This window comes from Choloepus didactylus, chromosome 8, assembly GCF_015220235.1.
Source record: "Choloepus didactylus isolate mChoDid1 chromosome 8, mChoDid1.pri, whole genome shotgun sequence".
Lineage (NCBI taxonomy): Eukaryota > Metazoa > Chordata > Mammalia > Pilosa > Megalonychidae > Choloepus > Choloepus didactylus.
This window is the reverse complement of record NC_051314.1, coordinates 7446837-7458167: the sequence shown is the minus strand read 5'-3', so window position 1 is coordinate 7458167 and position 11331 is coordinate 7446837. Positions and strand designations below refer to the sequence as shown.

The following is an 11331-nucleotide window of genomic DNA, read 5'->3' as shown; positions in this document are numbered from 1 at the left end:
TCTAAGAAACCATTGCCTAACACAAGGTCCTGAAGATGCTTCCCTATGTTATCTTCTAGGAGTTTGATAGTTCTACCTCATATTTAGGCCTTTTATCCATTTGGATTTGACTTTGGGATATGGTGTGATGTAGGGGTCCTCCTTTTTTTGGCAAATGGAGATAAAATTTTCCCAGGATCATTTGTTGAAGAGACTATTCTTTCCCAATTGAGTGCTCTTTGTAACCTTGTCAAAAATCAGTTGGCCATAAACATGAGAATTGATTTCTGAACTCTGAATTCAATCCATTGGTCTATATGTCTGTCCTTTTCCCAGTACCATGCTGTTTTGATTACTCTTGCTTTGTAGTAAGTTTTAAAATCAGGAAGCATGAGTCCTCCAACTTCATTCTTCTTTTTCAAAATGGGTTTACCTATTCAGGGCCCCTTATACTTCCATATAAATTTGATGATTCGCTTTTCTATTTCTGCAAAGAAGGTTGTTGGAATTTTGATTTGGATTGCATTGAATCTATAAAATTCTACGGGTAGTGTTGACATCTTAATAATATTTAGTCTTCCAATCCATGAACACGGAATGTCCTTCCATTTATTTAGGTCTTGATTTCTTTTAGCAATGTTTTGTAGTTTTCTGTGTACAAGTCCTTTACATCCTTGGTTAGATTTATTCCTAGATAATTGATTCTTTTAGTTGCTTTTCTGAATGGAATTCTTTTCTTGATTTCTTCTTCCATATGTTCATTGCTTATGTTTAGAAACACTGCTGATGTTTGGGTATTGATCTTGTACCCCAACACTTTGCTGAATTCATCTATTAGCTCTAGGAGCTTTGCTGTGGATTTTTCAGGATTTTTTCTACATAGGAACATGTCATCTGCAAATAGGGAAAGTTTTTCCCCTTCCTTTCCAACTTTGATGCCTTTTGTTTATTTTCCTTGCCTATTTGCTCTGGCAAGAACTTCCAGTACAGTGTTGAATAACAGTGGTGACAATGGGCATCCTTGTCTTGTTCCTGATCTTATAGGGAAAGTTTGTGATCTTTCACCATTGAGTATAATGTTAGCTGTGGGATTTTCATATATGTTCTTTATCATGTTGAGGAAAATTCCTTCTATTTCGAGTGTTCTAAGTGTTCTTATCATGAAGGGTTTTGCCAAAAGCCTTTTCTGCATCAATTGAGATGATCAAGTGGGTTTTTTTCCTTCATTTTGTTAATCCATGTATTTAGAGTAATTGGTTTTCTTATGTTGAACCACCCTTGCATACCAGTGATAAATCCTATTTAGTCATGGTGTATAATTCTTTTAGAGTGCTGTTGGATTCAGTTTGCTAGTATTTTGTTGGTGCTTTTTTTCATCTATATTCATATATTAGTCTGCAGTTTTCCTTTCCTTGTAGTATCTGGCTTTGGTATGAGGATGATATTTGTGTCATGGAATGAAATATGAGTGTTCCCTCCTCTTCAATTTTTTGGAAGAGTTGTATCAGAATTAGAGTTAATTCCCCTGTGGATCCATGTGGTCCTGAGCTTTTCTTCATTGGGAGGTTTTTGATTACTGATTCAATCTCTATAGTAATTGGTTTTTTGAGATCTTTTATTTCTTCTAGGTTCAATGTAGGCAGTCTGTGTGCTTCTAAGAATTTTTTCCATTTCATCTAGGTTATCTAATTTATTGGTATACACTTGTTCATAGCATACTTTTATAGTCCTTTTTATTTCTGCAGGGTTGGTAGTAGTGTCCTCCTTTTCATTTCTGATTTTTGTTATATATATCTTCTCTTTTTTTTCTTTGTTTAGCTAAAGGTTTGTCAATTTTATTGATCTTTTCAAGGAACCAACTTTTGGTTTTGTTGATTCTCTCTATTGTCTTTTTGTTTTCTATTTCATTGATCTCCACTCTAATCTTTGTTATTTCCTGCCTTCTGCTCATTTTGGTTTAGTTTGCTTTTCTTTTTCTAGTTCTTTCAGCTTTGAGGTTAGGTCTTTGAGTTGAAGTCTCTCTTCTTTGTTAATGTAAGCATTTAGAGGTATAAATTACCTTCTCAGCACTCTCTTCACTACATCCCAGAAGTTTTAGTGTCCGTATTTTCATTTTCGTTTGCCTCAAGATATTCCCTAATTTCTGATTTTTTCTTTACCCCATGGTTGTTTAAGAGTATGCTGTTTGATTTCCAGAAATTTGTGAATTTTCCATTTCTCCCTCCGTTTTTTATTTCTAGCTCATTCCGTTGTGGTTGGAGGATATACATGTATGATTTCAATATTTTTTAAATTCACAGAGACTTGTTTTGTGACCCAACATATGGTCTGTCCTGGAGAATGATCCATATGCCCTTGAGAACAATTTGTGTTCTATTTTTGTTGGGTGTAGTGTTCTATATATGTCTGACAGGTCTAGTTGGTTTTGAGTATCATTCAAACCTTGTACTTCCTTATTGATCTTCTGACTAGATGTTCTATCCACTATTGAGAGCGGTGTATAAAAGTCTCCTACTATGAATGTAGAACCATCAATTTCTCCCTTCAAATCTGTCACTATTTCCTTCATATATTTTGGGGCCCTGCTCTTAGGTGCATATATATTTATAATTGTTACATTTTTTGGTTGAATTGTCCCCTTTATCAGTATATAGTAACCATCTTTGACCCTTTTAACAGTTTTTTACTTAAAGTCTATTTAATCTGATATTAATATAGCCACCCCAGCTCTCTGTGTGTTACTACTTGCATGGTGCATTTTTTCCATCCTTTGACCTTCATCCTACTTGTATATTTGACTTTAAGGTGAGTCTCTTGCAGACAGCATATAGTTGTGTCATGCTTTTTTATCCATTCTCCAAATCTCTGCCTTTTGAGTGGAGAGTTTAATCCATTTCATTTAAAGTCATTATGGACAATGCAGTACTTTCTTCTGCCATTTTGATAGTTAGCCTTTGTAAGTCTTATACCTTGTTTGTCCCTCCCTTCCATTAATGCCTACTTTTATATTTATTTGATTTTTTTGTGTTGTATTATATTAAGTGCCATCTCATTTCTACCTGGATATATTTTATATCTATTTTCTTTGTGGTACCCATGGAGTTAAAATTTAACATCCTAAATATATAACAACTATACTTGGTTTGATACCAACTTAAATTCAGCAGCATACTTTTCCTATACCCCTCTATCCCCCTACCAGGTTTTTTGTACTTGTTACCACTTACATCTTTGTATATTGAATGTCCAGAATCATAGATTTATCATTACTGTTTATGCATTTGCATTTTAGCACCTGTAGGAAGTAAGAAGTGGACTTATATACCAAAAACACACTACAATAACACTGGCATTTACATTTACCCAAATGGTTACCTTTACTGCCAGCTCGTCTGCTCTTGAAACCCTCCTGGGCATTTTTCATTTCAATAATTGTGGTCTTCAACTCTAGTGGTTCTGTTTAGTTCCTTTTAAAAATTTCTATCTCTTTCCTTAGACTCTCATATTGTTCATTCATTATTTTCCTGATATCCTTTAGTTCTTTCTCTGTAGTTTTCATCATCTCCTTGAGTATTTTTAATATCATTTTTTAAAAGGTTTATTTCAGTGTCTCACATTCTCATCTTCTTTGTGGCTGTTTTCTGGATTTTTATTTTCTTCCTCTAGGTGGGCCATCATTTCCTGTTTCATTATTTGTACTCTTTTGTTGCAAACTGTATCGTTTAATATTTTAAAATGCTTGCTCTGGGATTTACTCCCTGAAATGTCTGTCTCTTGGTTTTATAACCAGCTGATGATAAGACAGGGATTTTCTTGAGCTTCAGCCCTCCTATCAGGAAAGTCTTGTCTGAGGTGAGTGCAATGTTCAGGGTTTTTGCTATCTTTCCTGGCCCCCTTCTAGTCCTGAGCTTTTGCTTGTTGTTTTGGAGTGTCCCTGTTTCCCAGGAAACAGACCACCCCCTCCTGGATGTTTGAAGGCCGCAGGTCTTTGCCCCAGACTGTCCAACTCTGTAGTTTTTTAATGCTCTTTTATTTTTCTCCAGCTGCTTTTGCCTGGAAGGCAAATTCTGGGAGGAGGACACAATGGAAAGGACTTGCCCAAGTCAGTCTTTCCCAGCCAAAACAGGTCCAGGGACCCACAAAGGGGGTGCAGACCGGCTCCAAGGCACCCTGGGGATGGGATCAGGAAGGGTGCTAAGAGTTTCTCGAATGGCTCCCCAAAGCTGAGCTCTTCTGGCCTGCCCAGCAAATGCAGCCATTCAACTAATTATACCCCTCAGCCCTGGGGAAGCACAGCTTCTCCAAGTCTTCACCACCACAGCCCCTGTCCAGGGTGGGTTGAAACAATGGCTGCCCTTAGAGCTGGTCCTCTGGTGACGTGAATTTGCTAATGAGAAGCTGTGATCAATGATTGGCTTTGCCCACCTCTGGTCATGGGGAAAAGGATTTTTAGGTCACTTTCTGTCATCAGTGATCTAGGCAGGGACTGGACCCTCAGGTGTCTGTTGTGAGAGTGGGGGATGGGCACTGTAATTTATCATCCTCTTCCTCCTGCACTTCCCAGGATGCTGTAGAGTGTTCTTCTGGCCTCTGTAGTTTCAAAATAGTTGTTTCAAACAGTTCCTGCCTGTTTAATAGTTGTTATGGTGGCAGGACTGAGCCCTGGAGCTTCCTACTCTGCCATCTTCCTGCAAACCTGCATTTGGGGCTTTGGGTTTTATTCCTGCAGGCTGGTGATGTGGGTCCCGGGTATTCCTGATGACATCCAGTGGCTGCAGTGGGTGACCTCCCAGATTTATTCTCATGTGACAGCTTGTCTGCTCCCCACTTCCAGGTAAATCATCTGACTGTAAGTGTGGGGGCTACACAAGCACCCCCTTTCCTCTGACCAGAAGACCTTTCCTCTCCAGAAACCTTTTGCTGAGCACATGATTGGTGGTGAGACCCTTGTCTGCTAGTGGAAGGATCCTCTGTCTTGGGGTGGCAGCTAGGTAAATCAGAGGTCACAGTGCTGAAAATGGTAATCAGCACCTCATGGAGTGCCAAGGAGTCCTGCAGAGAGATGTAGGAAGACTTCCTATAGGAGGAGTCCTTTTGAGCCCAGTCTTGATGGCAGAGTAGGACAGAGCTGGATGGTAAAGCAGGGGAAGGGCATCTCAGGCAGAGGGAGCAGGATGAAGGTTGGGGAATGTCAGACAGCCTGGGCTTTGCTTATAGGACACAGCTCTGGATGCCTGCAGCCCAGGGAGGGCAGAGTGGCAGGGATCACCCAGGCTTCTTAGGATGGGCAAGGGGAAGCCAGTTAATGTGGATTCCCCTCTGGGGGTGGAACCTGGAAATCTGCATCATTAACAAGTGGCCCACCCAGGCAATGCGGCCACATTCTGAATTCAGAAAACTGATGATGTGGCGCAGGAAGGCCCTTGTGGAGATTCAGGGACTGAACCTTATCCTGAAAACCTTGGCCTCTGTTCCTCATCTCTTCATTAGGAAGGATCCTCATTTCTTCAGAGGGTTTTTAAAAGCCCAGGACCTGACACATTTGTGGGCACTCAGGAAATGGGGCTTTATTGTTGTCACTGTTTTTAGTATTACTGGCAGGCATGGGAGGGTTTCAACAGGGGAGCATGAGGATTTGGGGGAGGCTGGATTACAGGGCCCACCTGGCAGTGGGGCCCTGGCATCAGGGCTACTATAATGGCTGAGCAAGGACACGGGGGCCTGGTCAGGAACAGCAGCTAAGCTAGCTTTCTCCCTCTGGTTCAGATGCCGAACTCCAGTGCCAGGCCATCAGGCTTTTGCACAAGAACCAGAACACGACCAATGCTGATGGCCTCCCCACACCCCCGTGAGCCTGGATGCCCACCCTGTGGACTGTCCATTAGAGCACAAGCTGAGGCCGCCCAGCGATCCATCCTCCAGTCTGGCCTGACCACCTTCTCAGGCAGCAAAGTCACTGCCAGGGTGGGAGGGCTGGAAAAAAGTTTCTCAGTCATCTCAGGAGATAAGTTTAGGTGCTAAACCCTCCCAATTGTGTGAGGTTACCTCTCCTCTGCCTTTTAATGATCTGATGTTTCAGATGTACAGAATGCTGCCTTCTGCACTCAATTTATTGCTTATCAAAGACACATGTAATGGAGTTGTTTTTACAAAAGCTAGGATGATACTTTTGCCGTAAGTGGAAGTCCAACCCTTCAGGAAATTGAATATCTAAGTGTCTGGGTCAGTTGGTTCAGCTGCTTGGAACAAGGCACCTAGAAAGCCAAGCAATGAGGGTCCATTGCTGGCTCTGCTTCACAGCTGTCTTAATGGCCTGTCCGTGTGAGGGTGCTGGTTTGAAGCTGCTATGTACCCCCAGAAAAGGCCATGCTGTTTTCATCCACTCCTGTGGGTGCAGACCTATTGTAGGTGGGAACTTTTGATTAGGCTGTTTCAACTGATATGTGACCACCCAATTCAAGGTGGGTCTTAATCCTTCACTGGAGTCCTTTAATGAGGATAAAAGACAGAAAAAAGCTGAGAGAACTCAGAGAGACAAACACCCAGAGAAGCCCCCTGAGGAGCTGAGGGAGCCACAGAAGTAAGAAGCTCAAAGCAATGAAACCTGGGAAAGAAGGACCAGAAGATGCCAACACGTGCCTTCCCATGTGACAGAGGTGCCCCAGACACTGGCAGCCTTTCTTCATAGTCCAGGTATTGCCCTGTTGATGCATTGAGTTGGACAATTTCATGGTCTATATACTGTAACTTGCAAGCTAATAAACCCCCATTGTAAAAGCCACCCATTTCTGCTATATTGTATTCTGGCAGCTTTAGGAAACCGAAACAGTAAGAGTCCTAGAATGGCCAATGTTTGGACAGGAGGGGTCCTCATGGCTGGGGACTGGGCTAGTCTTGTGCTTTATGCAGTCTTGGAGTTGGAAGGAAGAGAGTGGCATGATTCTACCTCCCCACATAGGAGAGATTCTGGGCAGCATGAGGGGGTGAGACACTTCTCCAAGTAGGGTGGCCTGCAAGTCAAGAGTCCTGCCTGTCACTTGGTATTAAAGAAATTATTTCCATTTGAAAATGCCTATTTTGACCTAGCTAAACTACTAATTTGTATAAAAATGTAAGGAAACTTTATGTTGGATTATGTATTATGGGATTCAGTGAAATGTTAATAGAATAAGCCTTAGAAAAACCCTACTGAGCAGTCATCTCGGGACCCCAAGCTTAAGCCAAATATAAACAAAGCATCAACTCTCCTTTCCACTGGACACCTGCCAAGTGAACTTCGCTTATTTCCCCTGACTTCTGACCTGTGTCCTTTTTCCCTTCCCCATTGTCCCATAACACAATCTTCTCTCTGTCCTCTCTACTCCCCCAGCTTTACTGGCAAGAACACCTTTGCCCCAGGTGTAATGAATTATTAGCAAACTTATGGTACAATTACTCAAGATGAAGTGGGTGTGTTTTTTCTTATTTATGCACTTGAGTAGGACAATTAAAAAAGGATACACTCAAACTCCTAGGTACTAGCAAAGAAAGTTACAATTCTTACCTATATCGTGTAAGCATCCTTGCCTTGAAGAACTAGCAAGTTCTGACAAAGACCTTCATCAAGATGCCACAGCCTTTAAAAGTGAAAGAGATTCCAGGAGACACTCATGAGAGCACATCCTTTTGGGGTATGAGTCGATTCTGGACTCCTTGACTGCAGGGGCTAATTGTGAAAATAGGAATCAGAACCTGGTGCATAGAACCTCCCCTTCAGGGCAGAAGTCTGAGTTTCAACTCGGGCTCCATATCTCTTGAGGGTCTGAGTGAGGGGCCAGGCCCTTCTGGCTACCCAAGTCCTAGAACAAAGCAATTGCCCCTTTTGAGCTGGACTCGGGGTGTCAGCACCCACCAGAATACTTCACCCTAAGCACTTGTAACACCTCCTCACACCTTTACCGGAACCTCTTACTCTGGAGTTTCCCCACAGGTTTTCTTCTGTTAGAACCTCATCATGGGTCACTAACAGGTGTAACTAAATTTACCAGAATTTATAATAACCAAAATACTTACACATAGACAGATATAAACCCTAGCTTTGTGAAGATTATCAGGAAAGAAATTATTAAATGGCAGATAGTACTACAGAGGACTCATCTTCTTTCTGCTTTTTAAAATGCTCTTTACAATGAGCATATGATTTATGATTTTTTTATAAACGTGCACTAAGACAAGGAAGTGTCCTACTCTTTGAGAAGTGTTCTACTTTGCTAATGGTGCCAGAATGCAAAACACCAGAAATGGACTGGCTTTTATAAAGGGGGTTTATTTCAGTTAACAGTCTTAAGGCCATAAAGTGTCCATCAACAAACGGTACCTTCACTGGAGAAAGGCCATTGACATCCGGAAAACCTCTGTTAGCTGGGAAGGCACATGGCTAGCATCTGCTTGCTCCCAGGTTGCATTTCAAAAATGTCAGCATCACAATTATGTAATAATATAGATTACAAGGGGTGACAGTGTGATTGTGAAGACCTTGTGGATCACACCCCCTTTATCTAGTGTATGGATGAGTAGAAAAATGTGGATGAAAACTAAAGGACAAATGGGGTGGGATGGGGTGGGATGGGGGGATGATTTAGTTGTTCTTTTTTCACTTTTATTTTTTATTCTTTTTCTGGTTCTTTCTGATGTAAGGAAAATGTTCACAGATAGATTGTGGTGATGAATGCATAACTATGTTATCATACTGTGGACAGTGGATTGTATACCATGGATGATTGTATGGTGTGTGAATGTATCTCAATAAAACTGAATTTAATAAAAAAAAAAAAGTCAGCATCAGCTTCCAATAGCCATCTTCAAAATGTCTGTCTCAGCTCCAGCTCGCTATGAGCTCCTTCTGTCTGAGCACTTATAGGACTCCAGTGATTTAATTAAGACCCACCCTGAATGGGCGGGGCCACACCTCCATGGAAATTATCCAATCAGAGTTATCACCTACAGTTGGGTGGGGCACATCTCCACGGACAACTGAACCAATAGGTTCCAACCCAACCCACACTAATATGTCTGTCCCCACAAGAACGCATTAAAGAATATGGCTTTTTCTGGGGGACATAAATATAGAATCTGGCATAAGAAGTGGCCAAGTGTTCCCTCTCCCCCGTGCCACAAATGCTGCCCCGTCCTGCCACCTCCTCCGGCCAGACCCACAGCCTCTGCCCTCCTGCCGCCTCCACCTCTCCTGGCCTGAGGCGTCTCTCCTCAGCACATTCAAACATTCTTTGGTTTCTGCCACCTTTCCAGATAAATCCTCTTCCTAATTTATGGTACGTACATGCTCTGGAATACTCCACTATCAAGATTAACCAACTTCTAGTATATTTGATGTGAGCAATCAATAGTCTTTGGTTAACAAACAGATGGCAAACTTGAAGAAGAGTATTGGTCCAGTTTTGTTAGAATATATATGTGTGTGTGTGTGTGTCTATGTATGAGTGTATATACAGAAAAAAGATTGAAAGGATATATTCCAGAATATTTACAGTGGTTATAATTATACGTTTGATTATTCACAATTATGTTTTACTCATTGTGCTTATGTGTTTTCTAGACTTGTAAGATGAACAGATATTTATATTCAGAACATAACTCAATAAACATTATTTTAAAAAAGCTTTCCGTTGTCTCTATATCCTCTCCAAGTGCCAGCCAGAGTTCTCCAGGAAACAGAAGCAATAGGATATATGTGTATATTTATTAAGATATTTATGTTAGGAAATTGGTTGATGCGATTTTGGCTGCTGGCAACCCTGAGGTTTGTAAGGCAGGCCAGCAGGCTGCAAACACAGGAAGGAGTTTATATGAAAGTCCTGAGGAAGAATTACTTCTTCTCTGGGAAAACTGAGTTATTTGCTCTTTAAGTGTTCAACTGATTAGCTGACACCCACCCACATTATCAAACCTCCTTTACTAAAAGTCAACTGATTGTAGATGCTAATCCCATCTATAATATGCCTCCACAGCAAGGGGACACCAGAGCCGAGCCCGGCTGACACATAAAACTAACCTTCACATGAAGGAAACCCTGCGTTGCTTTTCTTCCATTACAGCAGCTCCTTTAAAATCATTTCCCTCAGTGGGCTTCCCGTCTCACTCCTGCTGTCTGCTCTCCCCACGGCAGCCCAGCTTCTGCCAAGGACCCATCAAGACACACACACCCCCCTCATCACAGATCATCCTCGGCCTCCATGGTGCAAGACCAGGGTCCTCTTACCTCATGGGGAGTCCTGAATTGGACACTGAACCACACCCTCCTAGAATTCTCTTTCCTCTGGGACCTCGACTCTCATGCTGATCCATTTCCTTCCAGGGCACCCAGGCTGCTCCCTAAGGCTCTGCTGACTACATTCACCACTCTTGGGGGACCTTGCTCCCACCTGAGGTTGCAGCCAGCACTCTGGGAAGATGCCCCCACATACCCAACCTTACCTACCAACCAAGTCCACTGTGACATCCTTCGGTAGCACCTGAAAATGGACCTCTCTAGCTTTGCAATCCTCTCCTGGATCCTGGGTTGACTACCACGTCACCAAGCCAGGCTCTGGGCCTCCTCTCACCCCCACTCTCAGCTGGCCCCCAAGTCCTCCTGGGTCCACTTTCATTTAACTGGAATCCAAATTTGTGCTCCAGCCCTTGATCCGGTCTGGACCCTGCACTTTATACCTGTGTATTGCTTCCCTCCAGCTATGCTGCTGTGGGGACGCCGTAACACCCAACCCAGCCCACTCACTCCCACACTCCAGTCCCCTGGGCCTGTGAAATGGCTGCCTCTGCTCCATTGGCTGCTCCTGAATCCTTGGGCGCTGGGGAGAGGGATGGCTGTGACCAGGATCTCATCCTCTGGAAGAGGTCAAAGAACCAAGGGCAGAGGGGTGCTTCCAAATTACTGGGCGGTGACTCTGGCGGGCATCATTTGAGGGGTTGCTGTTCGCTTTGGCAGGGAGGGATTTCTGCATCCTTCACGCACTGCCCTAGGCTCATGAACCAGGACAGTGAACTAGACCAATTCAGTCCCCGCCTTCATGGAGCTGACAGCCTCACTGGGAAGACAGATGGACAAGTCTACCTGCAAGGGGTGCACAGTGAGGGAAGGACCGGGGCCTGGCAGGCTGGGTTCTACCTCTTTCCAGCTGAGAAAGGGAAGATGGACTTTGAATACTTGCTCCAGGGATGCTGGGGACTTGGGGTGCTGCTATCTAAATGGAGAAGGGTGTCAGGATCTGGTGGGGAGGGTGGAGCAGACGGAGATGAAAAGGAAGTGGAATGATGATGCTCCCATTATCAGGCGGTTGTAAGGTAAATCACATA

At 43.0% G+C, this 11331-nt stretch overlaps 1 protein-coding gene across 4 annotated transcripts in view; it reads left to right on the top strand.

Moving 5' to 3' along the window:
* The window catches only part of LOC119542116 (1-acylglycerol-3-phosphate O-acyltransferase PNPLA3-like), a 27366-nt gene extending 16035 nt beyond the window's left edge, over positions 1-11331 (top strand). For 2 of the 4 annotated variants that reach the window (XM_037846637.1, XM_037846633.1), the window contains 2 exons: positions 4709-4813; positions 10334-11331. In XM_037846637.1, coding sequence (XP_037702565.1) covers positions 4709-4813; positions 10334-10487 — 259 coding nt within the window. In that variant the 3' untranslated portion in view covers positions 10488-11331. Of the gene's footprint in view, positions 1-4708; positions 4814-5745; positions 6433-10333 lie in introns of those variants that run through there. The other 2 variants (XM_037846635.1, XM_037846636.1) reach the window with 2 other exon arrangements.